Here is a 22,308-nt window from a genome sequence, read left to right on the forward strand (position 1 = left end):
GCAACAGAAAGTCATTATTTGTTGTGTAAGATATCACCTGTAACTTAGGCATTATTTACTCTTGTAAGTAAAAGAATATCAAATAAAATAACTGTGAAAATTCCATAATAGAAAAGCCATTACCAACTTATTTCTGCTACAACATATCCTTTTGGTTTCTTTGTTTTTTGTTTATATTGAGTTACAACCAAGGGAAATTTTTAAACTTTGCTTTGCCTTTTTAAATCCTATTGTTTGCACATAAAAGGATATTTGTTGTGTGGATTAAGTGGTTTATGAGCAGGATTGGTTAATGCATAATTTTGTTCTATTTTTTAGAAGAATGTGGGATGTATTTCCCAGAAGTGAAAAATCATCCAGACAAATACTTACAAAGATGTCCCGAGTCTGTAAAAAAGTGGCTAAAACAACTGAAGAGTGCTGGGAAGATTCTGCTATTAATTACCAGTTCTCACAGTGACTATTGCAGGCTCCTGTGTGAATATATTCTTGGGTAAGTGAAATGTCCTTTTCAAATTATATTAGACAGACATCAACTGGAGATAAGGCTGAGATATAGAGAAGTTAATTTGACTTTGTTTATGTGTTGTAAATCATTTGGATATGAGGTTTCTGTTGGGTCTGCCTCTAGACAGAGTGTAACAGCTACTCAGTACAAACCTCAGTTCATTTCTGAGTCTGTGAGCTGTATCTGACTCACAGCATGCTTACATCCTACATCTTTTCTGGGCATCATAATGGGTTTAAAGATGTCAGGGAATATCTTTCAGGCCAACATATAACTGAGGACATCATCTGAATTTTTGCTACATTGTCTGTGCCTCTCCAGTGATGAGCTTAAGTAGTAGCAATATTTCAGTTCCTTGCATCAAACGTGCACAGAAAACCTTACAAATACTTCTTCCTAACAATGTCTTCCACGTGATGTTTGTTCATTAGGAATGTGTATTTGCAGATCACAGCAGAAGAGATAAAACTTTGCAGTTGGTTGAGACTTGCAGTTGCTGATGACAACAATTACTTTTCGTCTGTAATTTTAAGAACATGACTGGTCAAGCAGAATTCAGTGAAATGCAGCCAGAACTACCACTTACACCCCTAGAAAGGAATTAATCAGCGATGCTAATAGCTAGGTGGGTGACATGGTGAGACTATTCAATAAGTGAATCAAAGGAACAAAGTAGTGCAATGTGAGCCAACCTTGGCTCTCCGGATATGCAAGAGAACAGCAAAGTGAATACAGCAGCACAGTAAGAAAACCTCAGGTAAGGTGAAAATCAGAGCAACCTCCCAGAACCAGTCCCACCAGTATCACCTCTCTTTTGTACTGTCTGGGCTAAATGCTAAATGGAGCATCAACTGTGTCAGTTCTCAATGCATTGCATGTACATTTTATTTATTTATTTATTCATTTGAGTGTGAAATCTACTTCCTTTCAAAAAGTAATTCTCCTGTTAAGTAAGATTTTTGTGAATTAGCTTTTTGATGTAGATCTGTCTAGTGTGTTTCTGAATGAAATTTTGATACCAAACTAAAATCATTGGCCACATGTAATGATTTTGGATTTCTTTTCCTTGGTGAATTATGTTTCATAAGTTTTAAGGCATCTGTAGAGATTCTGTTAGTAGGCAGTAAGAAAGGTAGCAGAGAGGATTGCTTGCTTTTCAAAAGGCAGAAGAGATGTTCCGCTAAAAAAAATACGAGATCCCTTGTCTCTTTCCTCATGAGTCTAAGATATTCTACAGTGTTTACTACCATCACGTTTTTCAGTGACTCATGCAAAATAGCTTCCAAAACACATCTTCTGGAGGACTGAGTACTCCGCTGTCCATTAAACCTTACTGTTGTGTGTTTTTTTTTTTTACTGAAAATAATTCTGAACTTTCTATTCTTGTTGTTTATTCAATGTCTCTTGTATCAAATGATGAGAATCTACTGTCCCTTGCTGTTTTTTCTGATACTGGAATATATCCTAGATTCATGTCTGTTATCTATTCCCTCAGCCTTAATTTTGCCAGAGTATCTGCATTTTATTTTTTACAGCAACCCTTATGAATTTCTTCCATGTACTCCTTTATTACATTTCTTTCCCTACTTCTTTTCAATTAATCAATATTATAATATTACCTCCAAAACAATAAAAATAAATAAATAAAGATAAACATGAAAAATGGAGATGCATGTGAATTTTCAACCTCTTTCCTATCTTGGAACTGTTAACTTTTTGGCAGTTTCTTGAAAAAGTTCCCCCTTGGCTAAGAAATTGCTGTCCACATAAAATCAGCAGTGGGAAATACTTGCTTAAGTGTATCATTTACTGTTTAAAGAGCAAAGTATCCCTGTTGCTTTCATCTGACCAAGTTGTCCTTAAACTGAAAGTCATTTCGGTAAGGAACAGGAAGTGTAGGAGAAAATCTGGTTTTGAGATAAAATAAGAACTGTTTTCCAGCCAGATCATACACATACTGCTGGGATCCATGTATAAGGTATGTAAGCCTACTGAAGCAAGTACAAGTTCATTCACGCAAGTAGCAATATCATGGTGTGACTTTTCAGGCTTACCTACAATAAAAACATTTGTCAACGTAGTTGAATGTTACAGTGTTATCAGGAGCACACCTAAAGCTAAGTCTATTCATAGGCACTGAAGCAGCATGTCATTTCACCTTTTCACAGAATCACAGAATCACAGAATTTCAGTATTAGCCATTTAAAAGCTATGAATTTTTAAAGCTGGGGATTTTGACACCCTCTGTGGTTAGCGGAGAGAAAACATTGGGCATCATCCTTAACAATTCATTCTGTACCATAAAATAATGTCTGAAATGAATAGAATGAATTGCCTTCTAAGGGTGTGGATAGTTCCCCATTGGCTCTGTATTGACCATTAGCAGTGAATTCAGCATGCTACTTTTAGATAGCTTTATGTGAGTTATGTGAGATACATCCTACTCTTTGACTACTACTGTAACCACAGGCCACCATTCCAATCACAAACAGTAACTGGAACAAATTTTGTCATGAATAATGTTACACAGTAATGTAAAAACAGGTGTAGGTACTCATAAAATCAGTAGCTTTGCACATGAAATTTAACAAGATTCAAAAACAGCCACAGATAACATCTCTCCCCACAAAACATTTTTTCTTCAACAAATCAAGAAAAAGTTAACCAAATCTTGTGAAAGACTAATTTCTGTTTCAAATGTTTTACACAAAGAACTAGTTATTGTTCCCACAAGTCTTCATCATACTCCTGAAATGTCGGCTTTATTTTGAAAGTTCATGCTTAATTTACCTGTTGAAACATCATTTGTGCCAAATGTTATGAATGAAAAGCTTCTGTTGATACTTAAGCACAAAAGCTATGTCTGTTTGTTAAGCTTCTGGATACTCCAAATAATTTGTTACTCTTTATCTTTAAAAGAAAGAAAATTAAACAACACTAAAATTTCACTGGAGGAAGGAAATATAAAGACATTTTAAGGCTGAAATGTAATTTAGAGAATAAAATAAAAATTCATAGGTAACCTCATAGGGAGACCATTCTTGATTTTAGTTATCTCAGTCTCATGGAAAATTGTAGATTATTTGAAAATGACACGGTTAGCTAGATTTTTTTTTCCAATAAGCTTCTTCAATTGTTGATAATATTTTAGTGCTTCTATTTATCCTGGACTTGCCATCTGTGAATTCTGTGTTCCTTGCAAGAGTATTCATCATTTTTTAGATGTTATAGATAATACAGTCACACAAGCAAAGAAACATTTCTACTAAAGTAAAATACATGTCACAAACTGGAAATGTTTACATTTTCCAATATTGAAAAAATAATCACGCTTTAAGCAACATTTGCCTGATTTTATATTTTAGTAACTTCAAAACCTGCTGGTAAGCATTATTTTTATTATTTCTTGCTATAGCTCCCAGATGGATGATATAATAAATGAGGTCTTAGAATAAAGAAGACCCTTCCTAGAATAGGAATAACCGGCACCTCAAGAAATAGTTCATCTCATTGTAGGATAGATATCATGAAATTAAGTATACTACACAAAGCTATAGAAAATCAGACTTCATTGCTTGACATATGAAGATATGCAGACATATCTTCTCAGAACAATATGACTGCTAGTAAAGGCTGTTAGGTAGAAAGTTCATGAGTACTGAATGAGCAATAAAGCTTTATGGGTTTATACAGGTTTTATACAACAGATACAGATACCAGATTAAATGTTCTTCTGTATGTGGTATCTTTAGTTGTTCTAACCTCTCTATACCCAGGATAAAGCTCTTATATGAGCGCTGAAGGGGCTCTGTGAGGGGCCAAAAGGAGCTTTAACTTCTTCCCACAGGCTCCCCAGAGTGAGGGAAGGAGAAGAAAGAAGGCAGAAAAAAAAGTGTCCCCTTTTCCCAGACTGACAGAAGCAATGCTCTTTGATCCCTGGTGGCCTTAGTGTTTCTCAGAGTTGAGATGTGGAGCTTTTAAGAGCTTTCTGCTCAAACTGGGAGAGAGTAAGGATTAGCGTCCAGAAACTTCAATTCTTCACAGTTTCAACTGGGGAAATATTTTAATAAGACAAATCAACAAGAAGGCCTGGATTGCTCCACAGATGCAAGATGGAAGTCATATCAGAGAAAATACTCCATTAAACAAAGTGTTTAGAAACAAGGGTGAGGCCAAAATCACCTTGGACCCAGCACACCACTCCAAGCAGGTCCTGCAAGAATTAGCTCTGGTTGTTACAGTCTCAAAAGTTCAGAGTTCAACAGAAGAGAAATGTGAAATTTTCAGTCTAGGCACCCTTTCCATTACAGATAACTCATTTCAGTTAAAAAAAATAAAACAAAACTGTTTCCCTCTCACAATCAGAGATCAGTGGTTAAAAACTGTAGGACACTCTGCTGGAAATGGAAAGAGAGGACAGAAATGGTGTAATTAGGATTTTTTGTAGTATATGGAACCCCTAAATCCAGATTTAGAAGAATATATTTCTAAGAAATTCCCTTTGTAAGTAAATCACTTGACTTCATGTATTCATGTTTTATAAAGAAAACCCCTTTTTACACCCTTCCGTATATCTGTAGTTATGCTGTCACCTGAGATCAAACTATATCATCTGTTACATTTTGTCCTGATATTTCAAAACTCCCTGGTCCAAGAAACTTCTTTTGACAAATAATTAACAGTCCTGAAGGTACAGTATTGTGGGTTCTCAGTCCAGCTGTCCTTTCAGTTTTAACTACATCAGTACAGAAGAGCAGCAGTGACACTGAACAAACATCAGGAAAAAAAAAAAAAAAAAGTGTCGGAAGATTCCTTAGTGATTTTTTGTTGTTGTTGTTGTTATTTTCTTAAGTCTTTTTATAAGTATATAAGTATATTAATATACTTAAGTATATTTAGTGGCATCTTAGCTAATTTAATTTCCTTTGATTTCTAGGAATGATTTTGAAGAGTATTTTGACATTGTGATCACAAACGCTTTGAAACCTGGTTTCTTTTCCCATACCCCAAACCAAAGACCTTTCCGAACTCTTGGTAAGTAGCAGTCATGATTCCCTTCTCATTTGCTTACATCTGTCAAAAAAAAAAAAAAAAAAAAAAAAAAGTGAGAGGACAGAAACAGACTAATCACTTAGACAACATATTTTGAAAACGTGTCTCAGTAATCCAGCTAGCAACTTTTGAACCTGTTGGCTTGTTTCAGTAAATTTAATAGACAGGCAAAAAAAATTCTGTGCAAACAAGGCAGGAAGAGAGGAAAAAGCAGTTAAAATTCAAATGGATTCTACACAAGACTCTTCTAGAGATAGTAGTAAAAAAAATTCTTAAGACTGAGGAGCACTGAGAAATTAATTACAATGAAAAGGCAGAGCTGTGACTAATTTAAAATGGTATTGAGGCTCAGATATTGCAATATTAATGAAAAATTAAGAATAATTTTCTTTATTGTGCTGACAAGATCATACTCAGAAAATCAAGTTTAGTTCTGGTAAAAAAAAACATACTAAAAACATTTGAAGAATTTAAAGGAAGTTCAAAGAACAGTACAAATAAAATTGCAGTGTTAAAGGAAATGATTTATGATGGAAACCTGACGGTATTAAATGTGTATTTTGGCTAAATCACAACAGAGTAGGCAAAAAGGAAGTGCCCCTGTACTCAATTTAATTAAAACATTCTGAAGCGTTTGGCATGTTTGAGAACCTAATGCTGTCCATTAGGTAATTAAGGTTGTAACAAAAGCCATTGACAAGAACAGTATGTGTTGAACTACAAATAACAATAGAAACATGGCTGAAGCCAGTTATTTTTTCCACATTTTAGTAAATATCCCGATGATTAAAGGCTACCTGAAAATGAATCTTATATCCAAAATAGCATAAGTCAGCATATATTGAACTGTGTTTTAGCATTTTATGACAGGAAAATCAGCTATTCCAGCCCAAAATAAATTTTGCCTGTGGAACCTTTATAGTAAGAATAAAACAATATATATGGAAATATATATATTGAAACTGAATTTTAATGTTTGATCTATTTATATAGGAAAGTAAGTAACATAAATGTTAAATGTAATTTTTAAAGGTTTAGTACAACTAGGAAATTGCAAGTTGACAATTTTAGAATAAATAAACTCAGGAGGGAAATTGAAACTATTCCTATGAAATAAGAATAAAAAGTAAAAACAAAGTGTGAAAAAGGCTCAGTTCTGTAAACATTTTATTTAATTTCATAGCATGAAAACTGAAAATAAGACATAATCCACTTTGGATATTTTTAAACAATCTTATTAGCCTCATTTCCTAAGGAAATCCTGCTGTGTCTCTCTGTCAGTAATCCAGCTAGTAACTTTTGAACCTGTTGGCCAGTTTCAGTAAATTTAATAGACAGGCAAAAAGTTTTCTGTGCAAACAAGGTTAGAAGAGAGGAAAAAGTCTCCATTAAGAAATATAGTGTAGAATTAGTTTCATCACATTATTAGATTAGTACCAATTTTCATGAAGCTGTTACTTTCTTATGCATTTAAACAGGAACAGTGTTCCCTAGAGACCTCTTACTAGCTTGCTGTTTTTCATTCACTTTGTATTTTAACATTACAAAGAGGCTCAAGTGAGGGTTGGTCACTCAGTGTGTATGCTGCAAAATTACTGCAAAATAAAGTGTGATTAATTACTGCAAAATAAAGTGTAGTTTCAGTTCTGGAGACCTGACTATATAAAAAGATAAGTGATAGATATCTAAATATATCTAAGCAATCATTAGATAAATAATTACTATTAACTTGTTAGTGGGCATCTTTTTAATAAACTTGTACCCAATGAATAGTAAATGGTTTGTTCTGAAAGACCAATCTGAACATTCAAAGCAAAGAATTATGCATATAGGCATACGCATAATTACGCATGACAGGCTTTTGGAGACACAGTTTGAAATAGTGAAGAGCTTGTTTAAGAGTACATGAAGTTTTAACCACCAAAATAGGAATAATCATATAAGAAAATGACCAAAATAATATGTTTTTATAATGAATCTTTTGTTGCTGTCCCTCTGTGTTCCTTGCAACAAACCTACAGCTTCAGGACAGGCATTGATAACTTCACACAGTTGCAACAGATGCCAAGAAACACAACTCATTTCTAAAACAGTGCATGGGGGAGTTTCTGATACTTTTTTTTTTTTTTTTTTTTGAGCTGGATTTACAATTTCCAATGTGTTGCTTCATTTCAGAACTACTGAAAATTCCAAATTTCATCTAGCTTCTTTCTTTTGCCAGTTTGGATTAAGGAAAATAGCCATTGTGCTTCGCACCCTCTCTTTTCTTAAATCATCGGACATAATTTATGAGGGAAACAGAACTACCACATTTTTTCTTTGAAACAGGAAAAAAAATATAGGTGGACACATTTTCTTAAACCACAAAGGGTTTCTTTAGGAAATTAAGAAAAAAGCATTCAGTAAGTGAAATAAATTTTGTTCTGTGAATAAATTTGTTGTGGAAAATGATGTGAAATAAAAAAAAAAAAAGTTCAGTGAAAAGTTCAGAAAAGTTCAGTGGCTGAACTGCTTATCAATCCTATCCATTTCTCTAGGGCTAAGTTTTAGCTGTGTTCTTCCATCAGTGCATCTGAGTTGGAACAAATTTCTAACGACACACCTAGTTAGATTTGCCCTTATATTCCATTTTGCCTACATAAAAATGTAGGCAAAAAATATGGAATGCATTCTTAATTTCAAACACCTCAAGTGTTGTATTGTGAACTGGAGCTGAATTTTATTAATACATAAAAGGATTTTTGCTGCAGATTTACTAAGAGAAAGTCTCTGAAGTTTACAGAAGAGAAGGATAAATTCTTTTCAGTGCATAATTTCAAAAAGGTGACTGTGTTCAGTAAACATTTGAAACAGGACAATATGATAAAGTCATCATCTAGAAGAGTGACATCAGATAACTGTTGTGCAGACATATTTTTTTTCAGTTGGCAAGTAGTTTTAAAACTAACCCATTTAGAACAACGAAAAATTATTTTAATTGTGCAATTAAAAACGCATCACTACTTTGAGTTTCAAAGCATGCATCATTTAAAGAAACCAAAACACAGTTTGAATTCATAAAAGAATTGTGTGACTGCTTTTTATTAAACTGAGGCATTGAAAAGCACAATCTTTAATTATTTATTTTACATAGTTATCTTTCAAAGTGCCATACTGTTAAATGGAAGAACAGTGTATATATATCTTTCTAGCTTGTAGAATAGCTACATTTATTTTTACCTGGTAAAACCATTTTTATATTTATGTGTGGCTTATGTAGCAAAGCACATATTTTATGAGAACAGTGCTAAACAAAAGTCTCTACTCCCATAATACAAATACTCCATAATTTATCTCAGGCACTTGTTGTTCACAAGGTTACATTTTCTTTTACAGAGAGAAATTCTTTAAATGAATCTTGAAAATGCTAATAACATCTGGTTGACCTGGATCTGGTTGACAGTGTTTGTGTAAATCCCATGTTGAGAGTACTAGTTCTGATGATTGCCAAATATATATTTTTGGAATGCAGAGTTAAAATAGAAATGCTAAAGATAGCCCTAATTTCCTTGAAATCCTTTAAGTCTGTATGTACAGCATATTCTCTCGGTACTAAATAAAACTTTTACATCTTTTATTTCCAGCTCAGGAACAGTTACTGTCTACTTTGATCTGTTTTTTCTGATAAATTAAAATTGCATTTCAGATTGTTATGTGTTCAGCATCTAAATTTACAATGCATATTTAAGAGTTTATGTACTGATACATATGTTCATATATGCATCTTCTTTGCACGAGCCAGAGAAGATCCTATGTGTGGAGTAGTGGTGGATGAAATTTTTCTGTGAGGCTCTGTGACTTTGTCCAATGCCTAGAAAAGCGAACCTACTTTCCTTCTCCTGCATGTTTTCAAATCCCTCTTTCAGTTACACCTCTAGGCTGGCTGCCTTATTCCTGCATTCAAATTCCTGTCCTGCTTGTGGTGCCTCTCCTACATGATGTAGCCTCAAATTCAGTAAAGTCTTTCGGTCCTCCAGTTTTTTCCAATTCTCTTGTAACTGCCACAACTCACTAATTAAGCTTTTTTCCTCCCTCAGTGATTCTTTTCAATCCTTTTAAATACTACTACTACTACTTCTTTAAATAATATTACATTGGTATGCTATGACCTGAAAAGATCAATTAGAAAAGAAAATTAGGGGACAGGATATAAAATGAAATACTTGTAGTGTGAATACAGTCTTTGATTATTAGGGTCTGCAAGACTTAAGGAAGAGATGATCCCATGTCTGCATTTTAAGTTTTCTTCTGTGACATCTGGGCTTGATTACTGCCAAAGATGGGAGACAGAATTGGGTGGAGAATTGAGCCTATGCTTATACATGTATAGCTATTTTTATGCATTTATATTCTAAGGCCTTTTAGGCCCAAGGAGTGGGATCCGGAAAGGAGTGACTTCATTCCCTGGACATTAAATGTGTAAGACGTAACTTCTTTCTAGACTGTTCTTTTTATTTGAAACTTCTGTCTTCACAGGCAGAAGAATACTAAAGTACTTCCCAATAAATATTTTTAAAGACCCTTAGCAAAACTTTAAAATATATATAAAAAAGGTGGAAATTTTGATATAGATGCATTCCACTGTTAAAAGAGAATATACCTTTTAGCCTTGCATCATTCACTTACTTAAAGAACATATATGCCATCTCCAGAAAATGATGACATTTTCAATGAAATCACTTTGAATTGAGTATACAATATAGCTCAGTTGTTATTCCTACGTAATAAGTGTCTCAGTTGCTACCTCTACAACAAAGGCTTTTTGAAAACAAAAATGTATATCTATTTTTTTTTTTTTTTTTACCTTTAGCCTTAGAGGTTAAAACTCCATAAAGCTTACATATTCTTTCTGCCTGTATTAGTTGTTCTGATCATCTCTCTTCACCAATCGTAGAAGCGCAGAAGCAGCCACACCAGGAGATGTGGTTGCTTCCCACCCAAGGGCCCTGTAGGCTTGGGAAGCCTTCTGCAGGGAAGTCCACAAAGGGCCACTTTTCCTGCTTCTCAGAAGATACAAACAAAATAACACCACCATCAGCAGAGGAGACTTGTGTAAACCACTCCCTTATTGACTCCTGGTGTTCCTTTATTTAATGCAGCTGTGCTTACTGCCTTTTTGCCATTTTTTTTTTTTTTTTTTTTTTTTTTTGGACATATTGACTCTTCGTATCAGCCTGAGAGCTTGTGACAGAATGGTGTATGAAGGTTGTACTGGCTGTGGGCTGCATTAATCAGAAGGAATAAAGTCCATAAACGTTTTCCATATGACTTCTAAAATGAGTGCCTTCGTGTTGTTAAAACATCCCCCAGTGCCATATAGTCCGTGAAAGCAATGCAATGCTTTTCATGGAGATTTGTTTAGCAATTCTATGGAGCATATTGCTACTGTTTGTCATGTATTTCCTGGATATTTAGAAAAGGAGAAGGAGATTTGTAACTAATAAATGACATGTTTATACTCTAGTTTTCAGTACTAGATCTTTTTTTACCTCATGACATCACAACTTTCAGATCAAGGCTGTCCTTATTCTCTAATACCAGTAACAGGTTTTGTATTTCACTGGTGGTTGGGGATCCACTGTTTAAGAGATAAAGCATCTGGTTCTACACCGAAGTCACCAACGAAAAATTATTTCCTGTTCATGACTAGAATCATTTCTGAAGGAAGTGAAATTTCTTTGTAACCAAGTGGTATAGCTGATGAAAGGCTTTAAATAGAAATTTTTTCATATTCAGTAATAGATCCTGATTTTTTTATTATTATCATTATTTTGAAAACCATAAGGATTATCAAGGATTATGAGGATTATTAAGGACTATAAGGATAATTATGTTACAGACAAACATTGAAAATGACATTGTTTGTTACCTAATGATTTATCAATTAATTTTCATAAAGTTTGCTAGGTAGTAACTATATATAGTTTGAAATCAACAGTTTGGGAATAATTTGAGAATAGAGAGCTGATCATTTCCTACTGTATCATCAACATGTTTGTATTTAAGCCATGTGATTGGTAAAACAGGAGACTGTAGCAAAGGACCTCTTCCCTAACAGTTAAATTTTATTTCATGTTTACTAAACATAGTTTTAGCTGACAATAACAGTCTGGATTTTGTTTTGTACATATTTGGTACAGTGGTCTCTGTGAAAGTATCAAAAACAGATGCAAAAAAAGCAAAATAAAGTTGGGCAAGTGCACACATGCATCCTTTTGTGAAGTAGAGTCATGATAAAATCATGGACAGACACAATTCATTTTTAACAGCTGGTACCAAAACTAGCTTTCTTCCTTGGCATAAAACTTCATTTGTTCTGATAGCTTTCAAAGTCCTTGTCTACCACATTTGATGGTCATTGCCTCATAAAAACAAGTGTTCAGAACATTTGGGTTCCATTGCAGAGACATCAAATCAGAGATTGAGGAAGCAAATTTTTATTACTAACTGCAAGTGTGTCATAGAACCATAGAATATCCTGTGTTGGAAGGGAGCCACAAGGATCATTGAGTCTGACTCCTAAGGACTCCTATCATTATAGCCCTGTTATTAAATGATGTGAGGGACAAGTCTGCAGTTTGTATTTGTATACGTATCCACTTTTACAGTGATGTAGTTAAACTGGTGTAATTACTGGAAGTTGCTACCCTGTAGTAGTCAGGCTTCATGGTAGCCAAAGAACAAGTAAACCAAATTTTAAATGACCATACCTCCTTTTTGGTAATCTGAGCAGAGAGGTCATTCCTTTCTGCTAAGGGAAAGGAGGGGGTTTGTTTTGTTTTGTTTCTTGGAATGGGCTTTTCTGGTATTTGCTTCAGAAGTGGTGGACAGATTCTCATTGTGCCATTTGTATATACTCACTGATCAGAAGATGGGGGTTTTGTGGCCAAGTTCAGTTTCTGTTTCTACAAAGACAGCACAGTACTGTAAACCGGGAGTATAGGCCAAGTGCTGGGATTTCAGTGGCTGCCCGCCCTAACTGGCATGGTAGGTACATGGCTATCAGCTGAGCCAGCTGTTGGAAAGTGGGTTGGATGCTGTCTCTTGAGCTCCTTTGGTCGATGCCTCAACTATATTAGCCAGAAGATCTGCAAAGCTATTTCTTCAACTTTAGTCTCTTTTCCAAAAATATTGAGGCTTATGAAATCACATGGCATGTATACATAGGAATTTCTTCCCATCCCCAACTGCAGGCCTCTATCAGCAACACAGTTTCAGCCACATTTGAGTATGGCTTAGTATTCTCAGAAATACTACAGATTCTACAGACTAAAGAGGGTGTATGGTCTGTCTGTCCCAGATCAAGGAAAGGGTACTGTGTAAACTGATTCCTCAACAGATAGCTAAGTATCAACACAGGAGAGTCTGGCTACAGATGACCTAGCTACTGGAAAAGCATCCATGAGACACTGAACCCTATTGACATTCAGCAAATCCAACTGCAAGACACAACTTCACATGAAACTAGGCCCCATTATATTCTCTATTGTTCACAAACAACTCCTTTTTTATTTAAAAATAAAAAATTAAATAGTCTTTGAAATAGGGCATCTGTTTGTTTTTGAAGATGAATGCTGAACTGTAGATACATTCTCCAATGCCTATCCTTATTTAAAAGAAAAAAAAAAAATGAAATAAATGTCTCAAGCCAAGTTCTTTATATGTTTGCATACTGTTCAAAGTACCACAGAGGATAAAAGGAGTAAGAAGTTATTCATCCAAAAATCAAAACACTGAAAACTGCAAAGTACTTCTGTGTAAAGACAGCAGGGGTTGCTTCAGCTGATTACCTTTGATATTAAATACTGTGTTTTGCACTAAACTGATAAAAATATTATGGAAAGCTATTTCAAAGAAAGCTAAAGCTTTCAAAACTGCATATAAACAATATTCCTTTTGTTAAAACTGGAAAACATGTTTAGCATAATTGCCAAATAGTCCAAAACAGAATTCTTTGTCTATGGAATGAGCGTTTCATTTTCAAAAGGAGCTGCAGTAACTAACTAACACTATTGCAAAATCCTAGTTATTGATTGTATTACATTATATTTAAGGCTTGGATAAAACTCAAAACCCTGTTGTTTAAGGTATTGTGCAAGCACATGATAAGAGTCGCTCTGTCTTCAAGAAGTTCATGGGCAAAAGAGATAAACTATTGTCAGAAAACCAAAAATACTAGCTTTTCTATTAGAGCCAAGAAACTGAAAAAGATTGAATGATTTACCCATAATCTTATCTCTGGCAGATCTGCATATTTAACTAAAATCTCTAATGTCCTAATCCAGAAGCAGTGAAAAATTGTAAACTATGTTTGCATAAGGACTCAGTGAGAGTCTTGACTGTGAAAATCCTTTTAGCTCTTTCCAAAGATTCATAATGAGGAAGTTAAGATAACAGAATTGCAATTAATCCTTCCGGATTTACTTTTTATGGTTCAGTAATATATCCTTGTTATAAATGGCTCAGGATTCAAATTAGGATTAAATAAAAAAATAGGATTTATTGAAAGAATATAAAGGAATAGAGGTAAGCAAACAGCGCTGGGTGCACCGGGAGTCTCCGCTCCACCAGGACGCACCCCAGTTACATCAAGCAGCTGATTTTTATGCTCCTAGACTAATACATATTCATTACTACTTCTAAAAAAAATAGATTATTATAATTAGCTTCCGGGGTGCAGTCCCTCCTACTGGAGCATGCGCAGTCTCCTCTGGGGTCTCTTCTGGGGGTCTCTAGGGGTCTTTCATGCTGAAGGCTCGTAGTCTTCCTCTCCCCCTTTGTACTTACTGGGCACCATAGCAAGTTTACGGAACATCTTCTTCAAGTCTTGTCTCCCAGCCGCCCTTCAGCTTCTTTCTCCTTCCTCTTTATCTCTCGGCCCCCCCTAACCAGATACCAAAGATCCACATAGTATCCCATAACAGTCACTAGTTGTTATTAGTTGTTCTGAAACTCCCAGACACACGAGTAATTAAAACATTCTTCCCCAGCCATTCACAGACACATCTATAGCAGTGTTAGAAATAGAAGTCCGGAATAACAAAAGCAAACAGGTTCATAAATTTAAGAAGTGATAAATTGACTAGAATGAGGGGGAGACTGGGACACACTGCATCTGTGGTTCAAGAATTAAATTGCCAGTGCAGGGCCCAGAGGCAGACAGGATTCAAACAGAATTGTTCTTTATGGACACGAATTGTTAAAACATTCCTCACATCCTTTATAAGTTTAAGGAGTTGGACCTTCTAACTTGATGTGGTCTACACTGACGTTTTTCAAATAATACAATAATTATTCAGTAATAATTTCAAGTAATCAAAAGCAGTAAGCTAGAACAGGTCTTTGTGTTAGAAGCCAACGGCATCCTGGCTTGTATCAGGAACAGTGTGACCAGCAGGGCTAGGGAGGTGATCGTCCCCCTGTACTCAGCTCTGGTGAGGCCACACCTCGAGTACTGTGTTCAGTTTTGGGCCCCTCGCTACAAGAAGGACATCGAGGTGCTTGAGCGGGTCCAGAGAAGGGCGACGAAGCTGGTGAGGGGCCTGGAGAACAAGTCCTACGAAGAGCGGCTGAGGGAGCTGGGCTTGTTCAGCCTGGAGAAGAGGAGGCTCAGGGGCGACCTTATCGCTCTTTTTAGGTACCTCAAGGGAGGCTGTAGCGAGGTGGGGGTTGGTCTGTTCTCCCACGTGCCTGGTGACAGAACGAGGGGGAATGGGTTTAAGTTGCGCCAGGGGAGTTTTAGGTTAGATGTTAGGAAGAACTTCTTTACTGAAAGGGTTGTTAGGCATTGGAACAGGCTGCCCAGGGAAGTGGTGGAGTCACCATCCCTGGAAGTCTTCAAAAGACGTTTAGATGTAGAGCTTAGGGATATGGTTTAGTGGGGACTGCTAGCGTTAGGTCAGAGGTTGGACTCGATGATCTTGAGGTCTCTTCCAACCTAGAAATTCTGTGATTCTGTGAAGACAGTTCTATACCAATGATTTCTTAAAATTGGTTATTGGTTATCAGAACATGCTTATGTTTAATTTTAATGGAAGAAATGTTCTTCATAGTCAAGTATGTCAAACCTTGCTGATCTGGTGAATTTTGAGTTTATTTTAAGTTTTCCAAGCCTGTATACTTAGAGAAAGTTTACTAAAGAACCTATTTCTGGGAAATATATTGCTAAATCTATAAGTTGTGATGATGCTTTAAATGTGGTTGCTATACATCATCATTTAAAAATAACAGTTGTTTTAACAACATAGAGTAGTTATATAAACTACAAATAGAGTTAAGAACAGTAGTTGTATTGAAATATTTCAACACATATACCATGTGGTAAGGAGGCCATTAGAAGTCAGGATCGATAGAAAATTCTCTGTCATAATTTTGAAGTCACTTTCTATTTTCATTTATTTCAGGATATTAGCAGAGAATGGAACTAGAGTTTGATCTGGATTGCACCAGCAGTATTGGGGAGATAAGACATGAAAGCTGCCATGCTTAGGAAACCCAATTCATCCAAAAAGTCTTTTTTTTTTTTTTTTTTTTTTTTTTACAGCAATAAGACAGCCAAAAGTTAAAAAATTAAAGTGAATTCCCACAGAACTTGAATTGTTGTATCCTAGCCTGTATTTTTAAAACCAAAGCCAAAATACCAAAATGACCTGTTCATATTTCAAATAAAACTGTGTTCAGCATACAGACTTCTGTGGCTTAAGGGAATTCTTCTCCAACACATGAAAATATTATTAAGGGGAGATGATTTTTTCTTCCATAGTCTCTGAGAAAACATAGCCAAATGCACGATTTAGAAGCAGAGTAGTCAGCACTCAATGTAGATCACATTTATAGTGCGATAATACTCTAACATAAAGTGTGATGCTGAAAAAGATTTGGCATTTCTTACGGAATGTGAAGACCCAATACTACTTGGAAGAAAAAAAAAAGAAATGATTATCTTCCGTACATGAGTAGGGCTTGCAGAAGGAACTTTTCACAGCATTACTAGGACCATTTCTGAAATAATAACTTCGGTTCTCATTGTTACACTTGCATAAAAATATTGAAAGCTTGAAAGGGCTGATTAAGTGATTACATTTGATGGAGATGTGAACTTGCTTAATTTGATTCACTGAAGAGAATGTTAAGATGTAGTATTAATGATCAAGTGGCTTGTGGTGCATGGGAGCTCAGGCAATGATAATATAATACCTGAAGAATGTATAACAATTATTTATATAGATATTTCAATACTCAGAATAGCAACTCTAGAATATAACTTTTTTTTTTTTTTTAATATTCTTTCTGGTTATACAAAATATTTGTTTTCATCTTCATTCTATTTCTAAGCACACATAAGAGCATCTGTCCAGGACTGGGGAGTGAAGTCAGAGCTAAATTGGAAATCCAATAGGACTGAAAGGAACATTAGGGAAAAAAAAAAAAAAAACGTGCAAGTCAACTGCTATTTTGGGATTAAGAGAATGTATATTTCCTTTTGATCTGTTTCCTGCATTTTCAGTATAAGATGATTGAACAAATACATTTTATTTCATCCATGAAATGGAAAAGGTCTCAATGGAAAGCTTATTAACTCATACAGATGATTATCAGACTCAACTTCTGTTTACAAATAGGATGTTACTCCCTTGTTGTCTTAGTAGGTTTCTCTTCTTGCCAGATAGTATTCAGAAACAAATTCTAGCCATTTAATTGCAAGCCTCTCCCTTAAGTAAAAAATTGACAGACAACTGCGTCGTAACAGTGATTTCCTATGTCAAAAATCACAGAGGTCTATTTTTTTTTATAAAAAAAAAAAAAAAAAGAAAAAAGAAAAAAAAAAAAGAGCAATAAGTAAGTACCAGGAATGGTTATAGAAACCATTGTGTGAAAACTACCCTAGCTAGTTATTTTTGATATTACTCATCTTACTCTCATTATAGGCAATGAAGAGCTAACCAACATGGTCGGTAGAGAGCTGTACAATGGCCCAAAAGGAAGTGCCTATGCTCTACTCTGTAGGATACATTGGACCCATTGACTTCATAGTCAACGCGGGTCTTGCACAGGAGATATGGAAGACCCATGGCCTCTCAGCTTGCAACTAGACTAAGGTGCTGGGACACCATAAGGCATCTCAAATGTATTCTTATTTTGGCAGCTGAATTGAACCAGGCTACCTCCTGCGTAGGAAGCTGTGATCTGTGCTGGTCTACTCCCATGCCTACAGCAGCTAAGGTCCGGCTGCTTGCAGGATAGATCAGTACAAGTTTGTAAACTTTATTAATGTACTAAGACTCAGTGCAAAGCTGTGTGAATTTAGTTGGTGCACATTTATCTTGAACTTCACATAATAGTCCTTAAACCACTGTCAAATTCCACAAGGAATTTTTTGGAAGAAAAAAAAAATCTACATAATTGGTAGATTTACCAATACAACTTTGCAGGGAAAAAATATCCTTTGTTGTATATTATATATATGTAAACAGTAAGTGAGGAAAGTTTTTTTTATTATTATTATTTTTGTCCTCTGTGTAATTATTTTTATCTTAGACAAAGCACCCGTTAAAGAGTTACACTGTCATTTGATTTTTCATTAATTTGGAAATTGGGATTGAGGCAGTTTGTAGAAGAGCAAAAATGGAGGGTTGTGTGTTGTACATTCCCGTCAGATTGGGAGCTGGCAACCACTGCAGAAAGCTTCCCTTCAGCATAGTTTCCATGAATCTGTATGTGCTGGTTTTCATTAAGAAGCTTTAGAGTTCTCTTGTGTGTTCTCACAGAATGTCAAGCTTTTATTAAGGTTAGTTTGTAGAATTGTTTTTCACAGAAAGCACATGTTGCTTTTTGTACTGCAGGCATCAGATCTGCTATTGGAAGCAAATAGTGAAAGGAGCTGGTTAGGAAGACCTGGAAAAGAGCTGAGAACACTTAGGGGAATCATGAGGAAAGCCTGCACTGAGATGTGGTGTGCTTTGACACTGAACCTCTTCCTTGGTTTCCCAGTTTCTAAATCCTGAGGTTTACTTAATGTTTATGAAGCACTTGGGAGAGTTGGAAAGTGGTAAGTGGCATAGAAGAGCTGCAATAAATAACAGGTGTGGACTTATTGTGCATGGGGGACATCTTAGGTGAGTAGAGAACTACCTACCTCTACAGCAGCTCTGCTTCTCCCACCCAGTACAGGGCAAATAAAACATCAGAGAACACAAAGCCTGGACATTTCTTGGCTGACAGTCAATCAGGGGACATTGCATTGGTCAGTAGCAAGCCCTCTGGAGCAGATGTTCAAAAGGGAATTATTTCATACAAACTGAAAGCTCAGGAAAAGGTAAAAGTGATGTACCATATTCTTCTTTTCTCTCTTTGTTTTTCAGTCTTCTTTATTGTTCACCTAGGACTCCAGATGTTTTAAACTTAAATATGTATGTTGCATGTTTTTCTAGGTAGAGTTAGCAACCACAGGACTTTTTCTCTTCATCAGTAAACACATTCATTCTGAACTGATTCTTATCTGCTGCAAAATGAATTTATATATTGTTACTGTCCACAGATCCCAGGTGTCTGAGATACTGCCAGACTAATGCTGAGCATTCCAAGATGATTATTTTTTCTGGAATAATAGTAGCAAGAGATTTTATCTGTGAAATTCCTACATACGGAGATCTGGCATAATGCTCTTGATTCTGAGAAACAAGGTAAATTGCATGTTCACTTAGACACTGAGTGGTTTTGCAAACCACACAAAGTGCATAGATAAGGAACTGCAGAATTATAGGAAACGTCTTGGGGATCACTTCTCTTTCACTTCTTCAAAAAAACAGTACTACAAATCTTTCATGTTAATCATCAAAGCTTAAGCTTACTTTCTCAGAAAGTAATAGTTTCCTTTCTTCCTTGCCATCTCCAGCCTGGTTATGTTGTTCTGAGAGTTACAGTGAGTGTTTGACACATAAAAGTTTTACCGCTTTCTTAGAACATTAATTTCCCTAATGTTTTTCAATTAGTTTATTAACTAAAAAGTTACACTATAACTCAACTGATTTAATAGTTTTTAGGAACCGAGTTTTTTGTTGTTCACTGTGATGTTCCCTGACACCTTGGACACACATCTAGCCCTGGAGCAGGCCTGAATAAGCATCTGAAATCCCTGCCAGTTGTTCTATTCTTGCCAACTTCTTTGCCCCTCCTGTGAATCCATCCAATGACTTGTGTCCACAGGGCCATGAAATTGTCTCCAGACCTCAAGACTGACCTTGCCATCACCTTTCCATGTCTTTCATGTGCACATGTACCTGGTCCTTCCCTTCTGCCTAGCTTCCATCACAGGTTGTAAGTCTCAAAAGGGATGCCAGCATGCATGGCTTATATAGACAAGTGGAAGGATGCATTTCTTTAATTTCTCTCCTCTCCTGTCCTCTCCTCTCCTCTCAACGAAAAAAAAAAAAAAAAAAAAAAAAAAAGTTTTAATAAGAGGGATGGACAGGAATTATTTATGAACCAGTTCCACATCTTCCTGTCACCACCAGTGAAGCAGGCAAAGCACAGCTGGGCCCTCAGCCCCTGCCCAGCATTAGGAGGTGCCCAGCCCAGGCTCCTGTGCTGCAGGAAGGCGCTTGCCACCCGCCCTGACCTCTCCAGGCTCAGCAGCAGCACTGGGCAAAGGCAGCTGTCCTGGGCTTGGGTGGGGTTGTTCTCTGAGTGAGGGGACAGGCTGAGCCAGGTTTTAATAACAACTATCTACAACTATTGTATGCTTGAACAGACACTAACAGCCAGAAGGCAGTGTGGATACGTTTCATTCCCCAAATTACATGGAAGGTTTTGCTGTTTCTTTTCTAGTACAAAATGCATGTGGTAGTTGAAATAAATTTTAGGAAATATTTTAATAAAGTGTATATTCAAAGATACATAATTTTGCTTTTTCCATAGTTTATGACTTCTAGATAAGCAGTTCAACAGAAAAAAAAAATAATTTAAGTAATACAGTTGTCACAAAAACATGTATTAGAACATGATGCTAACTCAAATTTGAAGTGTTAGAGAAGAACATAATAATCTTCATTCTCAGGAGTTATACTGTATCTCCTAATGGAGAAGACAGAAGAGACTTACTTTTTCTGCTGAGATGCATGTTGCAGAACTTGTGCAATGCATAACATTCTGTTAGTTCCCTCTGTAAAGCTGCCTCCTATTTGCTTCTGTGTTCATCTCCATTCTGTTTCACTGCTTTAAATGTAGGCAATTATTTGTTCCCTCTCATGCCTTCTCTCCTAAAGGGGAGAGGTACGTGTTACTTTAGACATTGAAATAACACAATCTCTAAAATCTTATCAATTTAGTAAGTAACAAATGTAAATATGGAGAGCAAAGCAAGTGCAGCTAAGACACTTTCTAGGTAAGCAAGCAGCATGCTCCCTAGGACAGGGAAATAGCAAATTCCTGCATTGAGAACTTATGCAATGAGGAATTTGTCTTCACTTTCTATGTCTCAGTTATATACCTCCTTCTATATTTCCCAGCTTACACAGATGATTTATATTCTGTGCTGGAATAAACTGTACAGCCCCAGGACTGACACTGCTGCTCTTCCTTACAATTTTTCATGCTAAGGAGGGTGGTAGCATGCAACCCATATGCTCCACTTTTTTACATGTATTACCATGTAAACATATATGGATATATATGTATAAATTGATATACATATATATAGCTGCACAACTTCAACATCAAATCATCTAGATAGTGGATAAGAGTTGAAAAACTGTGTTGTCTAGTTAATCCTTTCTACAAAATAACTTATATGAACAAGCCCTGTAGATGTCTTCTAGCATTTCTGAACAGATTAAGAAAATGTTTTTGCCTTCTTAATGATTAGGAAGAAGGGAGGGTTTTGTTTGTTTGTTTGTTTTAATTATTATTTTGTTTCAAATTTTATTTATGAAATTTTGAGTTAGTCTTTAAAGGTTGATGTAAAACTGGAATTTTTCCCCACCCATCCATCAGAGGTAGCTGATATTAGAAGAGCTGGAATATGAAAAAGAATCAATTAATAAAAATAAAGTAAGGATTTTAGGTAATAAGGAAAAAAAAAAAAAAAAAAAAAAAAAAAAAAAAGGAGCTCTCATATGAACTATAACTCAACTTTGCCATGTTAGTTTTTAATAATATATCATAAATTAATAATACATGTGCTGTACATTTTTAAAAACTGAGTTAATGAAAATGTCTATTCTGTATTCTGAGCAAATGTGTATGTGCAATAGCTATGCATGCTCTTGTCTACTTCATGATCATTATACTATTTGAATTTAGGGAAATTAAGAAATTAAAATCAAAGGCTCCTTCCAGCAGCTGTATCAAATTGTCTATTCACTTTACATAATAAGGTTTATACCTAAAATACTAAGATATACATATATTTAAAAAAATAAAAATAAAAAATAACTTGCCATAACAGGATTAAAGAACTTTCCCTCTTTCTTACTTTCTTACTTACTTTCAGTGTCAGAGCTTGGCAGGAAGTTTTTCCCCACCACACTGCAGTCCTGATTTTCAGTGTAGAAGAGCAAATTCCAGTGAGTCTTATTTCAGTGGGTGTTGTTAGAGAGACTTAGAAAGTTACATTCAGCTGCATGATAGCAGCCTGCTTGGTGCAAGGAAGATATGTTGTGTGCATTCACAGGATAGGTCAGAATGTTTGGCTGGTAGCCCTCAACTCATCT

At 35.6% G+C, this 22,308-nt stretch overlaps 1 protein-coding gene across 1 annotated transcript in view; it reads left to right on the forward strand.

Annotated features, from left to right (window-relative positions):
* The window catches only part of LOC311207792 (dermatan-sulfate epimerase), a gene marked incomplete at its 5' end in the record, with an annotated part of 196,788 nt that overhangs the window by 98,973 nt on the left and 75,507 nt on the right, over window positions 1-22,308 (forward strand). The window contains 2 exons of the mRNA XM_084284090.1: window positions 319-493; window positions 5,445-5,542. Coding sequence (XP_084140216.1) covers window positions 319-493; window positions 5,445-5,542 — 273 coding nt within the window. The remainder of the gene's footprint in view (window positions 1-318; window positions 494-5,444; window positions 5,543-22,308) is intronic.

Source organism: Netta rufina (genome assembly GCF_964035555.1).
Source record: "Netta rufina genome assembly, chromosome: 3".
Classification (NCBI taxonomy): Eukaryota; Metazoa; Chordata; class Aves; order Anseriformes; family Anatidae; genus Netta; species Netta rufina.